This window comes from Phalacrocorax carbo, chromosome 2 (genome assembly GCF_963921805.1).
Source record: "Phalacrocorax carbo chromosome 2, bPhaCar2.1, whole genome shotgun sequence".
Lineage (NCBI taxonomy): Eukaryota > Metazoa > Chordata > Aves > Suliformes > Phalacrocoracidae > Phalacrocorax > Phalacrocorax carbo.
Genome location: NC_087514.1, coordinates 112,834,626 through 112,862,271, shown reverse-complemented (window position 1 = coordinate 112,862,271; position 27,646 = coordinate 112,834,626). Strand labels below are relative to the sequence as shown.

At 39.5% G+C, this 27,646-nt stretch overlaps 1 protein-coding gene and 1 long non-coding RNA gene across 13 annotated transcripts in view; one reads left to right on the top strand and one right to left on the bottom strand.

The window, feature by feature from the left end:
* Positions 1-726: 726 nt before the first annotated feature.
* LOC135312024 (uncharacterized) lies at positions 727-13,429 on the bottom strand. The gene is made up of 3 exons (XR_010371637.1): positions 12,919-13,429; positions 2,693-3,130; positions 727-1,984 (listed from the first exon to the last, which is right to left on the bottom strand). It is a non-coding gene; the product is annotated as an uncharacterized LOC135312024 (long non-coding RNA).
* A 69-nt stretch (positions 13,430-13,498) lies between these two features.
* The window catches only part of LRRFIP2 (LRR binding FLII interacting protein 2), a 58,596-nt gene continuing 44,448 nt past the window's right edge, over positions 13,499-27,646 (top strand). For 11 of the 12 annotated variants that reach the window (XM_064443879.1, XM_064443883.1, XM_064443891.1 and 8 more), the window contains exons 1-2: positions 13,499-13,853; positions 23,893-23,997. In XM_064443879.1, coding sequence (XP_064299949.1) covers positions 23,908-23,997 — 90 coding nt within the window. In that variant the 5' untranslated portion in view covers positions 13,499-13,853; positions 23,893-23,907. Of the gene's footprint in view, positions 13,854-14,624; positions 14,961-23,892; positions 23,998-27,646 lie in introns of those variants that run through there. The other variant, XM_064443880.1, reaches the window with a different exon arrangement.

Genomic DNA, 27,646 nt, shown 5'->3' with positions numbered 1-27,646 from the left:
TTTTAGTTGAAAATAGTGAACACTTCATCACCCCTGCTGAACTACTACAGGAACAGGGTTATTATTCAGTATTGATTTGCACACATGATGTCTGGCTTTCTTGAAGGGCTTTAGAAACAAATGGTCGGTAGGTCTGATGGTATGTACGCCCATAAAATAAACAAAAGCCATTTTACAGCCGAGCAAAATGAGTTCTGGAAAACTCAAAATACTGCACAGCAACTTAGTGGTGGATATGGGATTGAAACATGGACCATTTGATACTGTTCCCAGATTTATAATCTAAAATATTTTTAACCCTGTGGTCTAGAAGACATCCTTACTTAATTGCATACACACATAATGAAAAGAGATGCTCCCCATGTATTCTCATGTTTTTTCATTGTCTCTGGGAGCTCACCTGTATGTAAGGATGACGTGCTGGCACGCTTCCTTTTTATTATCTCTCCTCATCTGCAAACAAATGCTGCCAATGCAGAATCTTGCGATGTGAAGCACTTCTTGGACTTGAGAAAACTATTATTTAAAAGTGATTACCAAACTGCTCAGAACACTCCAACTATGTGATTTTGCATCTTCATCAGTTAACATGCACTATTTAAAATGAAACTCAAATTCTAATCATCAAATTGTTCTCGCAGACTTTGCTCAGCTTATTCTGCCACTTTGATTCCTGCTTATTCGGAAAAGGCCAGAGACATTGGGCTTGGCTTGACAAATACCAGGTACAGGTCACAGCATAGTTATATTTAATTATTAATATAAAATAATACGTACTGAATTTTTAATATAAAACATTCCTTACTAATGAGTGCATCTATTAAAATGGACCACTACCTTCTAAATGGCAAAATACCAGTTTTCCAACTGTCCAAAGTAAACTCTGATGCCTGTAACTGAAGTATTACCTTGTTATATTTACAAAAGAAAAAGAAATGCTGAAAAAAACCCCTATTTTCAACAAAATAGTGACAAGTCTTCACACAAGTATTTCCTCAGGTGATTTGCTTCAAACCACCTGGACTTTCCTGTGGCTCTGAAAGGAGAGAGGGTGTTAACCTAAGGGTTGCACTTACGCAGTTCAGTTTAGAGTAAACGCAACGTGAACTCCAACTATTATATTAAGAAAAACTAAGCTGACCTCAGTTTGTCCTCCAGCCCCTGAAACTTCATTTGGAATAACACCTGTGGGAGATAAGACAAGAGAGATGCTGTTGATGGGGACTGCCTCAGTATTAAACTGCATTCAGTGTCTTTTAGTCAGGCAGAGGTCATAATCTGAAAGTTCAGCTCCAGAAAGACACTAGCAATTTTACAAGTTGGTTTGGTACTACAACATAAAGCAAGCTAGCTCGGCATAAAAAGAGCAACACAACTGTGTCATTACTCTGTCCAGCTAAAATTAGAGGATTACAGGCAATTTGGTTTTCATTTCCAACACCGGGAGGCCCTTCTTATGAAACCAGGAGCCATATTGTGAGCTTCTTGCTCTGATTAAGCAGCAATTTGCATGCGACCAAGAAACTCAGAGTTATGATGCAAGTCACTGTTTACTAAAGAGTTTACAGTATGACTTTTACTCTGTGAATCTTTTCTATTAAACACGTGAGAATACTTATTCACAGAAGTGCTACACTGAATCGTTCGCCAGAAATGAAGGCCAGACCTTGCACTCAGGCAGGGGGGCCTGCTGTGGATACTTGGGTCAGAACACACAGAACTCATGGAAATACTGAGACGTAATTCTGTCTCCTACCAGTCATGACTAGAATAGAGGTGTATTATTTAGTCTTCGATTTCCAAGTGTAAAGTGTTTTGTATTATTCTTCTATTATCCTGCCTTATTCAGTTCATCCCTATAACTATCCAGAATAGCAAGAAATGTTATCTCTACATCATGTAGCTCCCTGTACATCTGTTCAACTCATTCTTCAATATGATGTACCACAATCCAAAGTATCAAAATGATTTTGCAGGTGGAACACTGAGAGAAGAGAAAAATGCATTACGGTTAGAAAAAGTGTTGCAAACAGTTAACATTTCATAATTATACTATAAATACGCACACAGATACTTAGAAGGAAGGCGTAACTTCCTTTTGGCTTTGTTCAGATACTGCAAGAAAGAACTCTTCACTTGCTGTCATAATGTATTAACCAGCGTCATATAATTCTTGTTCAAAGCGCACTCTAACACTTTGCACTGAAAATGTTTCATGCAGGATTTCCTCTTCTTCCTCCACGTACTAAAAATTGCTGTCTTGAAGTTTAATCTAATTAAGCACAATACGAAGGTTTATACATTAATTAATTTTATTATTTGAAATATTTTTCTAGATATTTTATTCTTTATAGTCTAGTGGTCCAGACTTTTGCTAGTCCCTTAGGGACCATACTAAGGAAGTAACATACTGCAGGTAAGATCAAATTTTGTTCTTGCTAACCTCTGTTACAACCTTTTAATTTAAGTCTTATAGCTATGAACAACATCAGAAAGTCTCATGGGGTAATATACTGCCCACAAGCCACGTAGAGCTTGGGGTCCACTGGTGAAGCCCATTTAGCAGGTGCTCAAGCAGGAGCCATGAAGGACAATTAGGTACAGGGAGATAACTGTGGACTATTACGAAATAACAAACCACCGTGAATGACACTGTGGTGTTGGTAATCTTGAGTACACAGTGCATACTTACAACACATTCTCTTGTTGCCATCACCGTACACCCTGCAAAGCAGCCATGAAGCTATCCAGCAGTTTTGGGTACCTAAGCAGTCTGAAATACTTCAGAATCAAAATCGTACTTCTCTGGAGTTCAAAGGAGAAACTGCTGCCTCAGGAGAATACCTAGTCTCCAAAAGCAAAACTGGAAGAGCAGACATCATACAGGTAAACTGAGTAGTCGCTCAACACAAGCCTCAGAGCAAAGAAAACAGATAGGTGGTAGACTGCAAATACAATCCAGAGCAGAGACGGGTATGTAAGCAGTCTCTAAATCACTCTTTGTCCACAAATGAATAAAATTTCTGAATTTCAAGTTCAAAGATTTGCGCTTTTTAAACACAGTTTTGCCTTTTTTTAGTACTGCTTCACATGCAGATAAATCCAGTTGCATCATTCATGCAGAGACACCCTAAGAAGACAAAAGCAGAAAGGATCAAGTCAAAAGCTTTGTTATATGGTGCAAAGAAACTAATGAAGAGGGAGAGACTTCCCTTAAGGTTATTTGAGATTACCACTACAGACAAGAAATTTAACTCCTAAGAAACAAACTCCATTAATGACAACTAGTAATTTTACTTCTAGTTAGCAAAACTAATTTAATTTTTGCAGCAGTGGAAGAAATTTGTTGTTTTGTTGATTTAGTCTAACACTAAGACTGCTCAAAGATGAAGGCTGCTCAAAGACAGAAATACTGAAAGCATAGAAAACTGAGGTTTGCCTCCAATGCGTCCAGAGAAGATTATTTTTAGGAGGGGAGGGAGAAAAATGTAAATACTGCATACACTTGAACGGGTTGATGACTGAAATGGAACACATTCTTTAAGAATGAGAAACATATCAGGTGCATTAATCAACACAGAAAATATTTCTCATTTTTAAATAAAACCCAATAATTGTTTGCTTTTTAACTTCATCTTACTGACTGTTATATTTTAAATACTTAAGTATGTTTTCATTTGTTGATATACTTGGAAATAGAGGAAAGTATAAATACTGAAAATATAAACTATTAACAGCATTTGAAACATGGGACTCAAAATCAGACCTCACAGTGCAAATACAGAAGAGACAAAGAATCAGAAAATGGTATCACAGTGGAGATAACAACACAGTATTGAGAAATGAGAGCAGTGATACTGCCTAATGTTAAGGATACAAGTATCAGGTCTTCAGTACACCAGTGTAATAACCCTCACATCTCTGTGATCCTGACCCTCCAAGTGCTTTTATGATAGCAACCTGCATGAGAGTCCACTCCCTGCCAGCCAGAGGCTGCAAACAGCAGCAGCTTTCATCAGCTGGCCAGGGATAACAGCCTATACTTTTGCACCTACTTCTCTCTCTTCTTACCTTTACTATACCCCTGCTGCTTTGTCTTCTCTGTGCTAAACCGAAAGAGTTCTCTGCCCTGGGTTTCGGCTAGCTGCCTGGCTTAGGGTGGAGAGCAGCAGCTTCCCAGGTGGCCAGTGAGCAAGGCCGGGTTGCAGCCTGGCGGTCACTGCCAGGGCACCTGTCAGCCCAGGGTGCCTCCCACCAACTGCTGACCTTGTACAGTCTTAGCGCTGTGCCCGTCATGGGCTGGCGTCACAGTGGCTGGGTGAGCCACTGGTGTTACTCTCCACACCCCGGTGTTGTGTGTCAGGCTCTAAACTTCTATTTCTCATTATCAGGGGAATTATTTCAAATTAAAAGCCTCTGGATTTTTTACAACATCTCCAAGGGAAACTCTCACATTTCTCATCTTAACCTAGCACAGACAATGGCAGATATGAATAGTTTTGTTCGGTTTGACTTTTAATCTTATGTTAAATTGCCAAAAGTAGAGCCAGCAAGTAAAATAATTGCACCTAAGAAAAGCTTAGATCAATTTCAGTTTATCTATATGTACTGACAAATGTATTGGTTACTGTTTCTGAAACACTAGTAGTCTACAAAGTGTCTTCCTTACAACTTCTTTCTTGATCCAAATAACCTCTGGGGTAACATTTCACAACACACCTCTTAATAGCCTTTCTGGATGTCTCTCCTTTAAATCTGACAAAGAAGGACAACTACAACCCTCAAAAAGCTAATCTGATATAAGGTAGTTCCTACCGCTTTTCCTCATCCAGCGTGAAAGTTTCTTCTTTTTTTTTTTGTCCCTGGGTTTTTTGGTTGTTTTTTGAGGAAAAGGTGTGCATGTTTTAATAGTAACAACACATTATAGTTAACAAACCACTTTTTTCCTGCTCTAGTTTATATTCCAGACATTATTTCTGCACTTATGGATGACAGATAAGGAACACAACTATCATGTAGTTTCAAGCAACTAAAATTTAGTTGGATCGACCTAGACCTTTATGTTTAGATACCAGTTACCATCCCACTGGTTATGTTCAGTATCATCATTTACAAGCAACCCTGCCAAACATCCTCTCCATAAGGTACAAAAGCAGACGAACGCAGGTGCAGGACTGGTTGTTCTAAAAATGAACGTGGCTGTCTTGCTTACCAGGAATTGAGAACTGTGGTATTTCCCTCAGGAAACAGGCAAAGCTTGAAAAGTCAGCATACATCTTACTTATGCTGGTCTGGTGACTAAATTTATGCTCAGAGGTTTTGAAGTAAAGCAGGCATGGAGAGTTAAGAGAATACTGTGACATCTTTGGTGAAGGAGGAACCTAACAGCATGAAATGGTTATTTAAGTAATTGCTTCTCATTAGACACTGCAACCTGTTTGAGATTCCATTTAGCCTAGTTTTAATATTTATTAGTGCTGGATGTTCTGTTTTATACATACATATACGTATTGCATGTATGTATAACATATATAAAAACAAAAATTGCAGTTTGTTGGCGATTTGAAGGATTCTTAAATGGGTGTATTAACCCATTCTATTTTCATGAATAAATCCTAAAAGTTTTTTTTTCAGCCTTAAGTAATTAAAGAATCTGATGTCTATAACAAAGCAGCAAAACTAAGTTGTTGCTTAAAAGCTTAAGGTGTGGTTCAAAGTATAGCTTTGCTCTGAAAAATTACTGTAAAAACAGCATGAAAAATATTCATATATGTCGTGCCTTGGTTCTGACACCAGATATGTTTTCTGTAGTCACATAGAGAGTTTGGGTTTATTGGGGGTTCGCGGAATTTCTTTTGGTTGGTTTGCTTTTCACCCCCCAAAACTGCCAGGCCCACAAACCCAGCTTTGGCTCCTGTAGTCACCCAGCGTTATTTCTTGCTCACGTCTCATTTCCTGTAACAAAAGTTCTCCCTGCCAAACAGTGTCCTCATTACAGTTGTGTAATCCTGTAGTTTTTTAAAAGTGATGCCCTTGGTGACACCTGTGCAAGCTGAGCTGAGGTTGCATAAATAACCAACTGGCTCTCTTAACTGGATGCTAATAAACAAGCCCACACAAGAAACTATAACCTAGCTTGTGTGTGCTCGCTTTGCCTTTTTTAGCTGAGTTGGTTGGAATAGTTAATAAGCGTACAAAATATTCAGACATGAATCATCACAAAAGTTACTGGATCTCCTTTCGAAGCTACAGAAATGTTGAGCAAGACTTTCATGTCACTCTTCAGAATTAAATCATGCCTGGAAGTAGAATTGCCCAGTACGTATTTGGAGTGACATCTGCTTGCTTTTATACCGCTTTTACATTTGCTCAGCCTAGAAACAACAGAAGACAGATTCTTTCTCTTGCATAATCTATAGCTTTGTTTACTGTGTTTCAATCGGTTTGACTACTAATATTCAAGAAGTCTCACAGAGTTGCAGAGGTATGCATGTGCATAGGTGTAATTTAGCACATCCCTTAACAAGCATGATCATTTGCATGATTGTCTTAAAAACCCCTGAAAAGGCAAAACAAAACCTTGCAAATAATTTTTTCTTGTTCATGTATCAAATACAGAATTCTACAATGTTAATGTTTGTTAGATCAGAATTGCACATACATACAGAAACAAAAACTTGCTTTTTATTACTTCTGTGTCACAAAGGTTGAGCTGCCGTAACCCTCAGAAGATTCAACATCAAGTATACACAGAGATCAATTTGCTACAAAATCTAAGTAATCCTATGTTCGAGCTCTAAAATGCAATGTACATTTAAAGGAATATTAGAAATTTAATTTAGTTTAGTTAATTTGCTTAAATATTTGCAAATTTTACAGCCACTTTTCAGTTTGGCCAGTTCTAATGTTACAACTAGACATTTGGAGTCCTGTAGTAGCTTCACTCTGTAGCTGAATAAAGGATCCACATATTGTCATAAGAAAGAATGAAGAGGGATATGCTGTATTACAATCCTTTATAAGGTAAATGATTAAAGACAAATGTCAATAGGTTAGACTTTACAGGCAAGACATGGTATACATTGTATTTAATTTAATTATGTATTATGAACATTTCTGTGAATTTTTCACATTCTTCTTCCTCATTGTTTGTGTTTGAATTCCATTAGAATAGCCTTTCTGTGAACCTAACTTCTTTTTTTTTAATTTGTGTAGTATGATAGTCCTAAAATTTCAAGCACTGGAGCTACTATCAGCTCTAGTCATGACTTGGCAAAGCTGTTTTTGCTCCAGATCTTGGGTGCATATACCTCATAGACAAATATTACTTAATTCCCAGTTTTCCAAAGCTTGTACATACACTGATTTTTCATTCAGTAAATGGAATTTTTAAACCAAATCTGCTTAATTTGAATGGGCTGTTTCTCTGAGGAATGTTGAACATCCATAGCTGCCACTGACTGTAGTGGCAGTATCTGCTCAGGAGTGTAAAAAAAACTGGACAGAAGCGAGGGTGATTAAGTCTACAAAGAACATGCAAAGTTAACATTGACTGGCTTCTGTGAAAAATACACAGATTTGACAATCTCTAAAGTAAAGTGCAGTACAGAGCCTGACATTTAAAATTTAAATTTCAGTGTCCTCTTGCTTCTCCAGTTGAACAGTACTTGTATGAAGGAACCATCCATCTTCATCTTCAAACAATACTGCTAATTAATGTCAGACACACACCAACAGAGAAGTGCACCAAAGCATCAAGGAGCAGCATGCAGCACACAGACTCAATATTAATGGAAAAGAAGTATCTCTCTCAATTTGGCTCTCAGTTATTCCATTCATCTGGTGTTTAAATCCATTATACAGAGGGGCAGCTTTGTTGCTAGAGAAAATGAGATGAAGGCTCAGTGAAAGCTATTTTTATTATATCAAGAATCTGCAGTACTTGAGATTTTCAAAAGTGGTTCCTTCAGGTAGGAAGCAAAATTAAGAAAGTAGTTTAATTTTCATTATATTTTCTAAAGACGACAAAAAAACAAAGTAGATATGTCTTAGTAATATTAAGAATTTGTTCACCTCAGCATACCTGGCAGGAACTACAGTAGGTTAAGTAAGTTTGGGTTGTGGGGATACTGGGCATAGGAGAGTTCTGATAAATGCCCATTCAGTTTCAGTATGTTATAAAATCTAAAAGTATTGAAAAGTCCTATTTAAATTTTACACTCTAATTATGTTTCTACATAAAAAATAACAGGTGTCAGAAAAGCAACTAAGAAAAACGTATGAGTACATACTAAAAAAGCCATGTGTTTACTCACTTATGCTTAATATAGACACTGCTTGTTGGTTTTGCAAACTCAGCACAACTGTGTAAGAGTGAGGTGATTTCCTCTACATGGCTTGTGTTGCATCAGTAAGAGCAACTAGCATTTACAATCTCTTTTGGGGGATATATAACACACAAAGAATAGGGCATGACTTCAGATTCAGTTTTCAAGAATGGTATTTAGCATAGGAAATTCTCAGTATTTATATATATGTCAAATAGAACATAAAGACGTTTACAAGTACATCTACCAGGTCTGTAAGGATGACGATACCTGGATCTCTACCTGTTTTTACCATGGAATAATAATGAAAGGCTGTATATGAAAATTAAATATACCGCTATGTATAATGTGAAAACCTTCAAATTTTAAAGTAAAACTTCAATTTTTGAAGTCTTTTTTTCAAATATAGCCTCACTTTCTTAAAAAAAAGTTTCTCACAAGCTCTCAGTCCACAAACCTTGTTAAGATATTTCATAATTTTTTCTACATCTAAATGGGATCGATTGAAATAATGCCAGTGTCTTCCCCTTATCTCTTATTTAATGAGCTGATCTTTGGCCACTGTTCAGAGCACTCTAGTGCTTAAAATTTTATGGTGTAACAACGTATAGTAATCTGTAGCAATTACAAAAATCTTCCTATAAACCCATTCTAAACATAAACCACAATATTCTAGTGCTTACCTTGTTTCTAAAAGACTTAAAAAAACCCACAAACAAACCCGAACAAAATAGTGACAATAAATATCTAGGATGTGGGGAGCATTCTGTTTTCAACTGTTTGGTCAATTAACAAATCTGTGTTAAAACAGATGTTTTCTACAGAAGATTGCATTTACTTGGAAATGTAGACTTCTAGGAAAACATTGGAATACAAATTTTTCAGTTAGCCCTACCCACAGCTATTCAACAGATGGTCCAACCCTTTCCCTGCTGAGGATGCAACGGATCTGAACCAGAACTACTGATGCAATTCTACTGCTGGAGTGCACCAAAAAGATTTGTGGATGCTGATCCCCATCAAAATGCATTGTTTGTGCATAATTCCTACTGTGCTCTACAGATTTTTGCATTATTAGAAATGAGGTAAAGGGAAAAACTAAATCTCACTGATTCTGCAGTTACCTAGCACTCCCAGAAACCTTCTAGTCTCTATTAACCCTGCAAGAACAGCCGTGAAATGTGCATATCCCCACAATAAAACGGCTAGGGATTCTGAATGCTTGCTTTTTCCCACTACTTGGTAAATGTTATATGTATGTATTTAAATAAAGAATTTTGTGATTATGTTCAGCATACAATCTGCATGCATTCTGCCTTATAACTATTTCAAATATTCCCTTCAAAGTCTTACACTGTTTCCCACCATTTACATTGAAGTCATGTAACCCTTTTCCTTATTGCTTTGAATGTAACTGAAAATCAACATTACTTTGAATAATGTCACGAGCTTCGACAGAGCTGGTACTGGATCTTTTTAAAGATCTTTTGACTGTGCCACAGGATTCCTCATTCTTTTGCTCTCTCTATTTAGTCTTCCAGTAACTAAAAATATATTTTATTAGTCTAGTAACTGGATTATAAATTGCCCAGTGTCTGTTTATGTAACTTTTACATTTAACTTCCAGTAGAAACTGTCTGATTGCTATGGCTCCCCAGAACTAATGTTTTGTAAATATATTCTGGGTCCTAATAATTTTTGAGTTAAAAAATTGGTGTGGAGAAGATCACATGCAAAAGGTCATCCAATGAAGGCAATGCATCTTTTTTTTTTTTTTTTACTACTTCTCCGCTTGAATTTTTACAAAACATATAAACACTGAGACTGAAAACATTTAAATAATATATATTAGTGTCTGCGTATCTGATGATAGAAATGCATCTTTAGCGGAGGTTAAACTCTTAACAGAAGGTGGGGAGGACAGGAGTAAAAGGGTGGGGCAGAAGCCTTCTCTAAGCACATCCAATAACTGTTTTGAAAAACAAAACAAACAAGCAAAAGTTGCTCCCTGCCTTACAAAAGGGATTTGTACTTATGTTACAGTATAGCCACGCAATGTTGATTTTTCCACCTGGCACGAGGGAATAGTAGAACACCGTTTTTGTGGGGAGAGGGGGACAAGCAGTTACTAACAACACTGGGAATCTCCAAAAGAGGATCCACTACAGCTGGAAAAAAAAATGTATGTTCAGTTGTGCCAAATGAATTGTTGAGTGAAAGTGTCTGAAATGAGGAGATGGAAACTACAGGAAAGGAAAGGGACAAAATGGGAAGGAGAACAATAAGTGGATGGAGGTGGTCAGAACTTCTTAAAATGCTATGTTACACCAATCAGTCTCTGTCAGTAAACCAACCTACCAGTTAAACCAGCAGCTGAAAGTTACTCTTTCCATAAAGGGGTGGGAGGTGGGTGTAAGAGAAAGAGAGAGAGAGAAGAATAGGGAGGACACAGAAGGAAAAAAAAACAGGGAATCACATCAGGGATCAAGTTAGACTATAATCCTAGATGTGTAGCCACCAATATTACATTCTTTACCAGAAGCTGCAACAGTCATGAAACAAAAGCTTCATGGGAAGATTAGAAATGCTAAAGCGAGCAACAAAAAAAGATAAGATATTCAAAACTGCAGAAATAGGAAATATTACACAGGAAAACACATTTTTCTCTCATTGAAGCTGTTTCGATGACAAAATGTCTTTAAAAATGTATACAAATTATTGCAGGAAGTTGATAGTTGTTGATAGTGTTCCATAAAACTGACTTACAAAATCATCCTAGATATACTTACTTAGGTGACCATAACTCTAAAAAGAACTAAGATTTCACCCATGGAATGCCTCAACTGAGAAGAACAGTTTTAGAGAGAGATTTTCAGAAGGGAAAGGGAAAGGAGAGGGTAAATCAGCAGGTTCAATTACATATGAATCTATATTAAACACCCCCACCCCCATATAAAAAGACAACACCGAAGACAAAAATATATTCAAAGGCAGATCCAGTGATACTTCGTTCCTTCATTTATTTGTAGCAGAAACTCATTAGTAACCAAGCAAGCTTTACAGTAGCTTCAGTAAGAATTTGTTCAAGGCAGATTCATAAATAATTGTATATTTTGTATCTGCAGCCATTTAATAGCAAAAGTTCAAATATAACTTCAATTTTCTGGCTTCTAATTAAAGGTTTATAATGAAACTCGATGTAACTTGACTGTTTTAACCACTCATTAATGATGCTGAACTCAGAATTGCTACTGTGACATCCTGTACCACTGCCTGTAGAAACTGCACTGTGTATACACTGCACTGTGCACCGCTTTTCAGTCAAGTAAACAATTGCTCTTTCAAGCCACAAAAATGCATGTCTGCTCTCCAGGAGACATGCGTTTTGCTCCATCATTAAAGAAAAATGTGCAGCCTATGATATCAAAAGACTAAACGTATTCAAATACCAACCATTCATCAGAGAAAAATGTACAAACAATTGAAAATTTTTCCCCCTTTATACAGCAATATATTTACAGGGATCATCCTGCCCAGACCTGGGACATCCCACACTGCAGAAGATTCCACACAAACTCTCCACTCAAGAGGGAACAAGAGTTCTCCCACCAGCTAGACCAAACCAAAATGACACGAGATGTTTTTAATGAAGACTCTCCATAAAGCCAAGAAAATCAGGTGAGTCCTTCTGTAAGGATAAACATCAAATGAAAACATAGTTTTAATCCAGTACTTTTTTTTTTTTGTATTTTCTACTGATGTTCCAAGAGACACTTTCTACTTCACTTCCCTGCAGTGAGATCATCATCTAATACTACAGAAGTTAATGTGATGTTAAAAATAAGCATGGTGAGGCTATGCTGTATGATCAAGCAAGGAAGAGGATTGAGATGATATAGCGTTTCTCAGAAAGTTACAAAATACTAATGAAACTCAAGGAAGTTGTTTTATGTCTACTGTAATAGATTTAACTCACTGGCGTGTCCCTTTATCTTTCCTTCATGCACATCCACTTGAGCTTATTTTAGTAAGCCAACATTTGACCACTGCCAAGGGCTCTGGTGAATGTTCTTGAGTCCTGCCCCTTGGCTTGTCATTTTAGCAGCGCTTTTTCACGTACGAAATGCCATCTCTTCCAGACCTCTGATCACCTCTATGTTCTTTGTGTATAATTCAGTACATCTTTAATGGTACAGTCATTTCTTCCCTATATGGTATCCTTAGGGACTCTGATCCTTGCTTATATTTAAATTTTGACGGTACAGAAGTCCGCCCGCGTTTGGTGCAGTATATGATAAGGCGTAAACGTTTGCACAGGATTTTTACCCATAAACCCTGCCTGGCACCCATCCACGTAAATCTCCCGAAACCCAGGCGTGGCGTGCCAGGTGAAAACGGCGGGAGCAGGACGCACAACGTGGCGGGGCGCGAGGGGAGCGGGGCGGTTCCTTCGGGCCCGGCCGTTCTCTAGAGGCAGATGCGGCCTCCCGGGGCTCCCGCCGGGCCCTTCCCGGGGAAACACCACTCCATACAAACGAAACCCCAGCTAATAACCGAGAAGCAAACGCAAAGGAGAAGGTCGCAGACCTACCTCTCCCCGCCACAGCAGCGAGTCAGCCGGCCTGCCCGGTGATAACGGGACGGGGGAGGGGGGAACACCGCAGCACCTCCTCGCCTCAGGGCACGACCTTCCCCCCTCCCCGCCGCGGAAAAGAGAACCGGGGAGAGGAGAGGAAGGCGCTTCTCCTCCAGCAACGCAATTAACACCGGGGGCCAACTGCTGCCTTGCCTTCCCTGAGCTGAAAGGGCGCACCGAGACACAAGCGCGCACCGCCATCCCTCCCGCCTCCCAGCGCTGGCCGGGACCACCGGCGGAGCCCCCAAGGCCGCGCCCCGCGCATGCGTGCGCGCAGCCCTTTCGCCCCTCCGTCCGCGGCGCGTGCGCAGTGGGCCTCGCCGCTCTGTGTAGGGCGCCGGGGCTGGGGCGGGTCTCGTACCGCTCTTGCAGTGGCTGCCGGCTCCTTCCTCCTCCTCCTCCCGCAGGACCCTGCGGGCCGTTTCAAATTAACCGCTGTTTCTTGCCCAGGTTCTCGATGTGGCTGTAACCGCCAGCACTAAGGGGAGGAGACGAGAGTGCGGGGCGTGGAGGAGGAGGAGGAGGAGGAGGAGGAGGAGGAGGGCGGCCCGGAGCGGCGCTGTGCTCGTCTTTGCCGAAAGCTCCGGTTCCTCCGGCCTCTCACGGGGAAGGGGCGGAGGGGGGTGGGGAAGGGTGACGTGAGGTAGCAGCTGCCTTCCCGCGGCTCCCGGACGGTCCGTGCCTGCGGGCACCCGCGCTCGCCCTGGGGCGATTTCTGCTTCTTTTCTATGGGCTCCGGGTGCGGGGCGTGAGGGAAGGAAGGAGCCTGAGGCGATCCCGGGCCCCGCGAGCTCCTCGCACCCGTGGAAGTGGGGTAGGGGAGAGTGCAGAAGCCCCCCTCCCTCCCTCCGTATCGCGGCGTGGCGGTGCTGCGCCGGGCTGGCCCGCAGGTAAGGCTCCCCGGGGCCCGGGCACGGAGAGGGCGAGGGGCGGGGGGGAAGGGGGGGGGGGGAGGGTGGCATCTGCATGTGAACCCGGGCGGGGCGGGGAAGCGGCTCGGGAACCCGGTTCTGCGGGTTTAGAGAAGCGGGGAGGGCCCGGGGGCTCTGCCGGGTCTGCCTCGTCAGGTGGGTGAAGGGAAAAGGGAACAATACGGGCGGCGGCCCGGGGCGGTGGTGTGCGGGGCGGCTCCCTTCGCCACTGCCGCTGCCAGACCTGAGGCAGGCGGGTGGCCCGGGGGAAGCCGGGGCCGGCCGAGCCCTTCCGGCGGCTGCTGCCGCAGGCCGGCCTCCATCCCCCTCTCCCCGCCCCGCGGGCCTGCGGGAAGGCGGCGGTCACGCCTCGGTACTGAGTGGGAACGGCGGCGTGAGGGGGAGAAGAGGAAAGAGAAAGGAAGATGTCCTGAAATCACAGCCGTGTGTATTTCAGTGCCTTTCGCACTTCATCGAAGCATAGCTTCGCTGTTCCCCGGGGCAACAGGGCATACCCCCTCGGTGGAGAGCTGTGGTAGGGTTCAGTCAGCCTTTCTGGGGCTTAGTCGGGCTTTTTGTTTTGTTTGGGTTTTTAAATTATTATTTATAATATTTATATTATTATTATTTATTTCAGATCATCTTTATTTATTCTCAGTATGCCCTGCTGCTATAACTGCAAAGAGGCAGATGGTGCTACTAAGAGAGATGGGTACATTCATGACTTAGGAAGGAGCCCAAAAACAGCCCTGAGCAGACAGGGAGATCTGCTTTGTGTGTTCTGAGTGAATCGCAGTTTGAATCCCAGTGTGATGCTTTGAAGGGCAGTGTTATGTATTTCAGCAGTAATAAAAACGTTTTGTAGACATAGTGGTACTACATTGAATTTGTATGATCTAGTCAGTGACTCCCTTATTTTAGGGACAGCTTCCCTTATTTTAGGGACAGTTACAGACATTTTTGGCTTGAAATGAGGACAGTCTAGGATCAGTTTTATCCCTTTGAAGTATCAGTTTGCATCGAACATCTTTGGAGATGTGTGGGGTTTTTGATACAAATTTCCTCTAAGATTAAAGAACTCACCAGGTAAGCATTGATTTAAACGTTCATTGCTTCTTGACAGTAAAGTGATGTAATTAAATATTTTGGGGCCTAGAAATGGTTTTCTTCTTAATATACATATGCTTCCTTGGTTAATGTAATTTTTTAGTGAGGACATAAGAACAGATGAAAGGTCCCCTAGCAGTACAAAATAGTTTGATGTACATGACATGCTTTTTCCATTGTTTTGTGTTACTTGGGTTCGGAGATGTTTACCTTAGAGTGTGAAGCCAGTCTTACCTGACCTGAATTCCTGGCTTTACCTGAGAACTTGTGAATAGAAGACGGTTGTGTGAAATGTCAGGTGTAAGCTTGTCGCCCCAAAGGTCAGTACTTCTTGTGAACTGACTCCAAAGGAGCCTATTTTCTCTTTTTTAAATTACTCTCTTGGTCTCAGAAGATGATATAGTACTTTAACACATCTGAACTTTTAGAAACTGCTGTTTAAATTGGACTCTGTAGAACATGTTATGGCTAGACTTTGGCACAGCACACAAGTTGTCATATGCATGTACCCAAAAACCTGGATTGGTATTATATAATTTAATACATCTGGTATACAATGCCAGCAAGAGAATTAGAAACCAATGACAGATTTGATACTGTGTTGTAGTTTCTGTCTGTAAGATTCTCATGTGAAGATGTGTGGTGATACTTGTGGATCAGTACGGTCCAGCAGCGTTACAAAAAGTTATTAGAGTTGCTGAGAAAGTAATCCAAATTTATTATCTTGAATATCTGGAAACTAGGTAACATATAAGTGTACATCATGGACAGTTTGTGTTTATGCATTATGTGTCCTTGAAAATAGTTTATGTAAATAGTGCTGTCCGCTTGTGAAGATGACAGTTCATAATTTTTTGTATTAGGCATGCAGAGTTAGAGCTGCTCCAAGGGAAGAGGTGAGGGGCACCTCCCAAAGGGCCATGTGGGATCAAGTGTTTTGGAGCCTACCAGCTTGCTACTGCAGCCAAGGGCTAGTTGGCAGGAGTGATGCTGGCTGATCGAGGAAGGAGCTCTAAGGGGTAGCCAGGAGAATTTGTCCTGCTTGCTTCAGTAGCTTTTCTTTGTTGGACTGTAACTGGACCAGTAGTAGAAAAGAGTGTAGGAGTGTATTAAATTGGTAATGGAAAAATACCTTAAATAGTTGCAGCTTGTTACTGAATGTGGGTTGTTACCATGGGTCGCTCTGTTTGTTTCATTTAAAAAAATGGAGGATCAGTATAGTAGCAGTGTTTTGGTTTGGTTTTTTTCAGTCATTCTTTTGCAAAATGACAGAAAGGATATCCACTTTGAAAAAGCTGACTGTAAAAATGATGGTTGTTCCATTTTAGAATAAACACTTATGGAAGATTCTTGTGACTTTTTTATTAGGCATGCCTATCATTTTTCATGGTGCTCATCATAGTACTGTCATTTCCTCATATTTTAAAATCATGTTTGATTTCTTATTTGTTGATTTCTTAGTTTACGGTAGCACTGATTCTAGAAAAGTCCAACTCTGTTACACTGCTCCTCTGAAACCTTCATATGCTTTACTCTGTGCCCTGAGAGATCCTCTGGTGAGTGACCATTATAAGAACTTTGCAGATGCTCCTTGTCACTGATGATAAAATAAAACATTACATACAGGATATTGTGGAGTAATGGGATCACCAAGTACAGCTGTTAGCAATTGACTGGCAGAGAACTCATACTTTATAAAATAAGTGCCACTGCTTGAAGTTGCATCGCTGTATGATGTTGTCATGGAATTTTGGTAATTTGAAAAGGCTGAGAAAAGTCACCAAAGATAGCCTGGTAGTTCTACAGGCCTGTAGGATACTTTGGTTCAGTTACTGTCTTGAATTGCTTTAAGTTTACCAACACTAAACCAGGCACGGTTATACTTTACGGCTCCATCAGGAGGCAGCGCTCTTGCAGATGGCATAATGGCTTTTTGATTTTCTTAACTGGTGACTTTGTGTTCATCTATAGCTTCATAATGCCAACAGACTTGAGGGATTTCAACCCCCTCAAAGGAATTGTCATTCTATTGCTAAACACCATAGACTTAGAAGTTGTATTTTTGAGATTTTAAAATGACAGATCAACTGCCAATATGCTGCACTGAAGGGGTAGATTGTACAGTTGTCAGCTTGTACCGGATTAACTGTCAACTATCCAGAGAGTAACTCTTCTTCCTGAAGAAGCTGACACGAGCTTGTCTGCTCAGAGCAGAAATTTTGTGTCAACGGTTTCAGAAGTGGGCCATGATTAGAGATGAGCAGGTTTGTTTTTTTAAGTGGAAACACTATTCATGAACTGGAATGACTGCCTCCATCATAGTGGTAAGCACTGTAATCTTTTGGCAGACAGTAATTACATGCTTTTCTAAGTCTTTGCCTTTTCCCTTGAATGTTAGGCTCTTTTACTCATATTGGCAGCTTTTTTTTTTTTTGCAATAGTTCTAGTTTCAGTTAATCATTTTCTGAACAAGGTCACACTGAATGAAAATTCTAAATGAGTCCTTAAAACTATTGCATTAAAACCCTCCTTGTTTCCCTCTCTTGCTCCCTACACACTCCTTTGTTGGGTCATGGTCACCCTGTGATCGTGCAGCTCCTTTTCTTCCTCAGGTGCTTTTGGGCCCACGGACAGGCATACTAATTCCAAAGAGCGTACCCTTGTATAGGGGCATTCTTCTGGGGAAGACTCTTGTGTTAGTCTTGCATAATTTTAACTCAAGTAATGTATTTTTCTATGTCCATTTATTTGTCTGCCTCCTTAAGAGTTTGCTTTGACAAAGCACCAAAGGTTAAGCAGATAAGATTTCCAACGTGATTCTTTCTGCTCCTTCCCAAATATGAATGCTATTTCTGTTGTTTTGCAGTAATAATACCTCTGGCTTATTTGTAGCTTTGTGTTGCTAGAGCTGCAGTTTCATGAGGCAGTTCTTTAAAATTGCTGGGTTGAGTTTTCTACTGTTCTTCTGAGAATGTTAACTTTTAGAACTTTGCTTTAATTGCAGTTATAGTAGCTTCCAAACTTTTGCTCATCAGCGGTATTCGTATTTTGAAGTAAAGAGTAAGTGTTCAGTTAACTTACGAGGTATATTTAGATTCTTTAATTTCAACTCTGTCCTCATTGCATAGCACTCCAGCTTCTTAGATCTTTCTTTTCAGTTAGGTATTTGAAAAAAGCTTTTGCTCTTTTAGGTATATTTCACACGTATATTTTTTTAGTATATTTAACATTTGTGGAACTGTCAAAAATAAAAATGAATTACTGCTGTTTGTGCTTTATCAGCAACCTGTGAATCATTTGCTGGTGAGAAATTTTTGTTTATTCCTGCTCCTTACATTCATCCTCCTTATTTATTAATGTGTTTCTAATATTTGCCCAAGTAACCTTCATTCAGATTCTTTATTTTAGGTCTTTAGACTGTTTGATTTCAAGGAATTCCAGCCTTTCTCTGTGTTGATGTTCCCTTCTCCCACTGGCTTCATTGCCTTTTTGTTTGTATGAAATCAGAGAATTTAGCCACTAATTTAAGTTGGATCAACTTATAATTGAAATAGATCACACAGACTATTACCATGTATTCTATAAGATCTTTGGGTTTTGTTGAGAAAATCCTTAGTGCTACGTCTTGTTTGTTAAGAGACAGAAATTCTGTAACAAACATAGGTATTTATGTACTCTAATATTGTAGAATTACATTCAGATTATATTTTATAATCAACAGCTTCCCAGTAGTGTTTAACTGTCTTATCACATGTCAAATATACCAATTTTCAGCAGCAGGGGCAGTTAGCACTATTGCAGTACTCTGCAGAACCTCCTCTGTGGTCCACTTGATTCAGAAGTTTAAAGGTCTGTAGCAGATAAAAACATGAACTTTGGAAGTGGACAACTGAAATAGCAAGAAACTGCCTGGATATTAGGGACGAAAGGTGAAACTCATTCTGAGGATTAAAAGAATTTACGTCTTTGAAGATATAAACTGCTGTGTTTGTGGCTTTCGACTAGAAATGCAGGGGCTGCTGGCTTATATTCTAGTGTTAATTAGGAAACTGAGACTGGTTCTAACAGCCAGTGGTTCTAGAGCAGGGCTGCTCTTTTCTGTTGTTGGATCAAATATAGAAAGATTGTTCTACAGGTGAATTTTAATTATCTTCTGGTCTTACGTGAAAGAGAAAAGGAGAGTTTCAGTCTGTTTATTTATAGCCTGTTCACACTGTAGTATCTGAATGCCTTGCATGTATGTGATGCCAAGTACACTGGCATAGACCCAGGCATCAGAACAGGTGGTGCCACTAAAGGTGGTGAGTGATAGGGCCGTAAACTGTTGTGTAGCTTCTGTTTTATGTAAGATGGGTCACGCTTTTTTCTAGGAAGTGAAAAAGAAACAAAGGGAACCTTTAGCCAGAAAGTAATAGGAAGAAGAGTAAATAGCAAAGACTTGGGGGAGAGATAAAATTTATATAGGCCTGAAGTGAAGACAATGAGAGAGGGAACTTCAGGGATTTCCTCACAGGTCTTCTGGTTGGTTTGGGTACTTCAGACATGCCAAGTTTTTGGAATGAAATACAAGAGGATGTCACTTCAACACTCATGTAATACAATATGTAACCCAGCCTGCAGTAAGAAATAAACATGTAATAGATGTGACTCAGGAATTCTGAACTGTAAATGCAGCAGATCATGATGTACTTTCATTTTACTCTTTTTTTATAGTTTAGGAAGGCCGGTGTAACAAACTGTTCTTTGTGTGGTTGTGTTTTGTTTTGGTGTTCTTAGTTATTTTCTGTGAAAATCCTAATATTACAGCATATATTAAGTTCTTTATAATACGAAGCATAATAATTTTTCCTGTAATTAGCAAGTTAAGGAAGTGAAGCACCCAAGAAGTATTTCTGCATGCATGTGAAATATCTGGCACCGTATGTTTAATGGAGAAGTAACATCATGATACATTTAGTATTAGACTAATTAGTCTGAAACCAAGACAGCGATAAAGCTACATCTCTTTAGTACCGAACTATAACAAGACATTAAATACTCTGATGTACATCAGCTCAAATAAAAGTTACATGGAATGGAAGACATTGTGACATGACCTTTGAAGGAATATTAAAATGTTTTATTAAATTTTATTAAATTAAGCTTATATTGAAGTTTAGTTTCAAAGGTGACAGCAATAATAACTGTAGAATCCTATAATCTTTTATTTTGGAAGGAACGTCTGACTATCACCCCTTGCTCAAAGTGTAGTCAATTAGATCAGGTTTTTCAGAGCCTTGTCCAGTCAAGTTTTTATTATCTTCAAGGCTGGACTTTTCACAGCCTCTCTAGGCCAGTGCTTAACTACCCTCTGTTCTTCAGCTCTAGGGTCCCCTACTTGCACAAGATTCCTGTTGGAGATGTGGGCACTCCAGGTTTGCATGTACCTATGCTGTTCCCTGCAGTGCCCTAATGCATGCGCCAGTGAGAGTGCACCTCACAAGCTCCACATGCACCAAAGGTGTGGGTTCTCCTCCCTTGCTGCACCCTGTACTGACCACCTGGTCTCTGGGGTGCAGCACCCTGCATCCTTCAGGAGGGCTGCTGCACTGTCTGGCCTGGACAGATATGCAGTTAGTGGGGTGACTTCTGGCAGCGCCAAACCAGGTTTTGACTGCTGCTGCTTCCTCTCCAAGGCCTTTCCCACAGGTATAGCTTTTCATATTTTTTTATATGTCTTCTCAAGAGCACTCCTTTATTTCAAATGTTTCTTTGTCATTCTGTAGTTACTGTTAATCTAACTGCTGATCCTCTTGCTCTTCAACATGACTGGTTTTGGGCAAATGCCCTGTTAGACAATCTTGCATTTTTGGTTAGCGCACACACAAATTCTTACTGTCACGTTCGTTATTATCCAGGCGCTATTGCCAAGGGTGGATCTTGCAAGCACCTTCACTATGTCCCCCGTGTCACTAAGCAATGGCTCTACAGTTTTCTTAGTCCTTCATTCCTGGTGTTCTTCTTTCTGTCCTTATCAGCCTTTGCTAGTTTTGCCTTCAGCTGAGCTTTGTCTTTCCTAACTCCTTGTAGGCAAAGGGCAGCATCTCTGTACACCTTCTAGGTAATCTGTCCCCTTTTCCTTTTTTGGGTTTGGGCTCAGTCTCAAGTTCTGTGCTCATACTAGGTGAGGAGTGTGGCAGATGGCCGGAAGGGATGCCTCACTTGCCTTCCTTCACAGTGACTTTGGCACAATTATGCTACAGCAAGACTGAGATCGAGGGCTTTTTTCTCATTTAAAGAATCAGCATCTAATTTTTTTAAATTCACTACTCCATGTATATCTATCAGTATTTATTGTCAGCCTGAACATGCCTGTCTTAGATATCTAACCTATTACATTCAGTTTCCCAAATCAATCTGCCAGCTAAGAGAATCTCACTGAATTAAAAAGCCAAAGTTAGTTGTCTATAAGAAGTGGTATGTTGTTTAAAGGATGCCCACAAATGCAGTTCAAGCCTATGGTACATGCAGTTACTCTGCAGATTTTACTTATGTGGTAAATAGTTAAAAAATACAACCCATAACATCCAATTTAAAAGAATTTCATTTCATGTTTAATGACCTTTTTTAGTACATAAGTTTGAGTTCTGTTGCTTATGCAAACATTGTAATAACATAATTTCTTGATTTTTGTTTTTCTCTTTTTTTTTTGGCTGATATATACCCTTGTGAAAACCTTCTGTATTAGGGGAGTATTATTTTATGTGTTGATGCAACTTCTACTTTGGGTCCTATATGCTTTTCTTATTTCAAGGCAGACAATAAAAATTACTGACAAAAAGGTGCAGATTTTTTTGAGATATTTCTTCCATATGTGGGCAGCAGCCTGTAGCTCTGAGCTTAAACCTTTGTCAGAGATATCTCCAAATTGCTTTCTGCATGTATATACCTAAATTAATCTGAGTACAAAACATGTTTGTTTTAAAGACTAAAAAGACAGGCTCTTACTGAATGGATTAACAGTGGCAATACTTGTCCCAGGCCTTATCTCAGAATCTCCCTTCAACCCTGAGTTTGAGCTCTACTGTTCTATTTCCAAGACCCATCCCAGTGTCTGATATGAGTGAGGCTGGAATCTTTTATTTCTAACTGAAAGCGTGCTGCTACCGAACACCAGAATTAAAGCCAAAACAAACATCATCATCATCATGATGATGTTGTGGGGGAGTACAAATAAATTGAACTACGAGCCACAAGCAGATGGTAAAAACACTCTCTGTCAGGTGAGGCCTCTGTGCTGGTCCAAATGCCTGTATTTTATCCATACAGTCTCCGCTGCAAAATGAATGAGCAGCCTGTGGAGGAATGGATGGAATCCAGGGAGGTACTTATTTCCACTCTTCCCCATCAGGAGTGTGTTTGTTACTGGACAACAGAACTGCATCTTTCTGGCCCCTTCAGATACTGTGGTTTTATTCCTGTACTACACATCCACGAACACTACAAGATCTCTTTTAAGGTCTTTACACAGCGGAGTAGTTGTGCACCTGCAGTACTGAGTATGTTTAGTTTTGGTCTCAGAATAGCAACTGGAAATTAATAAGATTATTGCCTAATTGTTGTATTTGTCCTATGCAGGAGCTTTTATGAACCGGGACATCTAGTTTCAAGCCTTTGTCTTTTCTCTCATCAGCAAATATAAAGAATAGTAAAATACCTGCAGAATTTGAAGCACAGTAAAAGACTGCCTGCATGGAAAAGAGGACTGGTGGCATAAAGTTACAGGGAAAGGGGAGGGGAAATGTAGAAGCCAACAACAACAACAAAAAAAAGCTGTGATGCTACTTGAAATCTTTGTACCAGAAAGTACCCCAGTATGTTTTGGCTTTGTGATCGCTGTATAAAAATAATAATGTAAAACCTGCTTGCACAAAAATAGCTGTCCCCCCACCACCCCCCACCCCCCGAATAAACTGTAAAGAATTCTTGAATGCTTGCTGGTTAGACCCAGTATGAAAGACAGTTCTTGCACCAGTTCAGTTTCAAAAGGATAGTCGATAGTAGTTCACCTCAGACCTTTTCTGTTTGCACGAAGAAAATTTTGTTCTGAAGGTGTTTTCCCAAGCCCTTTGTGGGACACTTGTTTGTATCAAATAGCTGGACTACCACCAAATTCTGATCTGGTATCAGAAGGGTGTTGATGTCTGGAAGTAGGGTTTCTTCAGGATATTTGAAAAAACTAATTCAGATTTTTTTTTTTGAGTAATGTTTTGTTGTCTGTGGCTGTATGTGCTATGTTTTGGTTTGGTAGTGATTTTTATTTGATTGCAATATGTTTCTCTCTTCATTTCCAAAATTAGGAATCTTGTTAGGCAAAATTATGTTTGTTTGTCCAGAAATGTCTTTATCTCTACTGTAGTAAAACTTCTCCCGACAACAGCTGTGTTAAAATGTAAATAAGCTCCATCTACCTGCTTGGAATGCTTTGAAAAGTTTGTCTGCTGAATCTGTGTTTTCTCTTTTGGAGAGAGCTCTAGTGATCATGTAAGTTTAATATCTGAACCTGTTGTTGCCTACAGGTTTTCTTTGTGTCCATTTTTAAGACTTGTGGAAAGTGAAAGGGTGCAGAGGTATTGTCATTGAGTTATGCACAGTTGTGCATAACTTTGAAGCTGATGGGTTCTGTTCAGTAGAAAAATGCTGTGGGTGCACTTTGTAGGATGCAGTGGTGTTCTGTAAAGCTGCAACAAGACTTGATGATGTTTTCTCAGAAGTACAACTGCTGGATAAATTTGAGGCAATGGCATGTAGGTTTCTTGAATATCATACAGCTAAAGTACTGGAAAAATTATTACATTTTGGGGTGTGGATTGTTTGTTTTTAATTCCAGGTCTGAAAACTGAGCTTTTTCCTGTCTGTTTTGCAAATACAGAACCAGAGAATAAAAATGGGAACTCCTGGATCAGGACGGAAGAGAACTCCAGTGAAAGACAGGTTTTCTGCAGAAGATGAAGCTCTGAGTAATATTGCCAGAGAGGTTTGTTAATGCCAAATTTTCTTAAATTCAGAAATAGGGATGGAAGCAATCTTGTTATCCATAAAAAGTTAAAATTTTTAAGCTGTGCATTAGTGTAATTAGCCAAAAATATGACAATTATTATAAAATAAGAGTTTCTGATACAAAAAAACAAAATCACATTTTCAAAAATCTTGTCACAGTGATATATTCATTAAAGATTAATGTAACTTCACAGGATCACACTAAGCTTAGCAGATATTTCTATAGGTAGTTATATGTTTAGCTAAAGATAAATGAGAAGTCAGAAAGAAAAGTTGCGATCTCAGGTCTAAAACTAAAAAAAAATTTCCACATTTATCCCATTGTGTTGTATAGTATTCTTAAGATGGTAAGTAGAGTGTATTAGTGTTGAATGAGTATTAAAAGGTATTTGTACTATATTCTGTTTCATATGTGAAAGGTCACATTTCTGTCAAAATAAGCCTAATATGCATGCTATAACAGGACTTATAACAGATTCACCATCTGGATAATAGAGAGCTGGAGGTAACACGCCTAAAATGCAATTAACAAGAAGTTGATACAAAGGGAAATTTTGTCCCACCGGATATAGGAAGGAGGCAGCTGCAATTTAGAGTCTTACAGTCGATGTCTACTTGAACTTCAGTTTTTCTGGGAGGAAACGATGTGCCTTGGAAACAAAAGCCTTAGTACTATTTGTATACATTTGGATACAGAAGCTTTGAGCTTCACTGTCAACAAAGCTGCTCACACTAGTTGACATAAATGAGTGCAAAATGTGGATTCTAATTGGCCTTCTAATGTAAGTTTTTCTCTGTGTATATAGTATGTATACATAGATGTGTATGTAAGACAAAATAGTTGGGTGTTAGATCTTTGAAAACACTATGATTTTTCAAATGTAGCCATCACAGGCTGTAGGCAAAGGAAATGCTCTGTTAGCAAAAAAGAATTTTCATTTAGTTGGTAACTTTCCAGAAAGTTAGGTTCACACCAAATCTAATGGAAGTTCTTGCCCTACCATGCCTTTGGGTCATGTACAGTCTCACTGATCAAGTTCTATCTTCCATTTTTGTGGAAAACAGTTAATGAAGGAGAAGGAATCTGGCTGTAATTTTTTTTTTTTTAGTATTCTCTGTTTGGTTCCAATACTATAACATCAGCTTGCACCTTAGCCTAGAAGAAAAGGTCTCAATAGCAAGGTATAATAAGTATTACCTTACTTAAAATTACTGTGGGGCTTTGTTCTCTTACGTTGCTAACTCCCTCAATGAAACTTTGAGCATGAGCATAAATTAAACAAAAATGAAGGATTTCTTCCCCCCCTTAGTGCTGCATTAAGCTAATACTAGGTTTTATAGCTAGAGGTCTGTGTAGGACAAGCTGGCATTAGATCCCACGTCAGACAGCAGCTGTTGTCATTGAATTGGTAGCTGTAGTTCATAGTATTAGCCAACTTTTTCTGAAGAAAACTTGTACTTTAAAGGAACAGAATGCATTTTGTAGGATATAACAGCAGAGGCCAGGTAACAAACTAAGTTCTGTCTTTAAATAACGTCTGATTTTCGTGTGCCATACACATGCCTTTATCATTTGAGGCTGGGGAAAAATTTTGGGTTACCATGCTGACATACGGCATGCTAATTCTCAGTGCATGAATAAATATATAGAGTAGATGTACTTTACCATTCTGAGGTCATTATGTCAGCAACATGGCTTACCTTTTTATTGTCAAAGGGTGTTTTGTTCTTCAACTTCCTCTTCTGAAATTATCTTTTTAGCAGATGTTACACAACAGTTGAATTGAGCCCTGTAATCCAGAAGTCAGATGTCTTGTGAGTGAAGCGTTCCTAAAAGGTGTTCTAGGTATCAAGAGTTGGTAATCAGAATATGCTGAAACAAAAGGCTGACGCTCAGGATGATCTGCACAGAAAAACTTCGTAGAAGTGCTCTGGGGTTGAGAACATTCTCAAAAGGATGGTAGGAATTATCAGAGTTTGTAATGCTAGCAGAGACTTCTAGCGTAGCGTATGAAGTTTCAGGTTTTTTCCCTCTAAAAGTTCAGATTTCTGAAAGCACTAATCTTATTCTTCCTCACCACCCTAATTTGACAAAATTGAGATTTCCTTGTTCTATGGGACGTGTCAAAAAATGTGATATCTTCCTTATGGTGCCAACAAACATTGGCTTTCTAGGAAATTTTGTGTAAATAATTCTTTAGTACTGATTCAATAAATTCATTTCTATATAGTAATTTTTCTGCACTGGTTGAATCTGATGTATCATCTTATATGAAAGTATTTAATGGAAGACATGGGCACTATCATAGGATCTGAGGGGGTTGGTCAAGCTACTTCTTCCTTGTGAGATAACTTCAATTTTATCCATCTTCCTCTGTTGGTTGTGTCTCCTCCTTCACTTCTTGTAGCACTAGCACTGTTATGTAGACAGTTGTTTTGTAATGCCTCTGCACTAAACAGGGCATGAGTATGCTATCATACATCAACACTGGAGTGAGCTACTGCCTTATTCCAAGAACTTCTGAGTTACCAGATCTCTTCCTTTGGGACCTACTTTTTTGTGTTCTGTTGTGTGATATCCTTCCTGGCATTGAATTCCCTGTACACGCTGAAACTGAGGAAGAGTGAAGGTGGTGTACATATTCAGGGACAGGGATCTGTGCATCCTTTTCTGGAAGCAATGTGTTCTCCATATTGCACGGTGTTAAGTGAGATTGGTTACAGTTGATTAGTTCGGAAGTCTTACCTTGGTACAACAGGGAGGATTACCAGTTTATCATGTTTGTTTCAGAAGCTGTAGAAACAGGTGGTAGGTTATATTGTCCAGGTGTTTCCTGCAAGGAAAAAGGAACTCTGAGTGTAAATGCCCAGCTACATTAAAATGGAGTATTGGCAAGTGTCTTCTGATTACAACAAGGTTAATTTGAAGTCAGCTAATCTCTTATTTAATAAAGGAAGAAAAAAGCCTACCTCCTGAAGATAGGAAGAGTTCCTGTACACCACCTTCTGGTTACTTCTCTAGCTGTTGTAATGGATTCTGAACCTGTTCGCTTTCTCAGATTGACAAAGAATATAAACCAGCTGGTGTGGAATACAGTTTCTTCTGCCACATGGAAAGTTCTGCCTTTCCAAATAACAGATAGCTATCGTCTAGTGTGACTTCAGGCTCCTGTCCAGATTAGGTTCTTATGCAGGAATCCTTTTTGTTTAACAAATAACTAAATAAATAAAAATTGAAGTTCATCTTCTCAAGGTTATAGTAATTCTACACTAGATAGAGCTGATATGATCTCAAGATCTGTTTCCCTATGTTTTTTTTTTTTGTTGAGATTCTCTGCTTATAAAGCTATTTTGTGGACAAGTATCTTCAGCTGACATCTGCATCACTGCTTCACTTGTCCTTGTAATTTACAGACCAGTTGTTTTTTTCATTTTAAATATTCAGCATAACCTGTTGTCATCGGACATCTCGTGATTATTTGAGACCTCTTTCTCCACAACCAGCCTTAGATGCAAGAGTGGAGATTTCAGTCACTTCTGTGTTCTTATATTGTCTTCAGTTCAAGCTCAGATAAAATCAACATCATGCCAGAAAGCGAGAAGAATCTGACTCTTGTAATCTCACC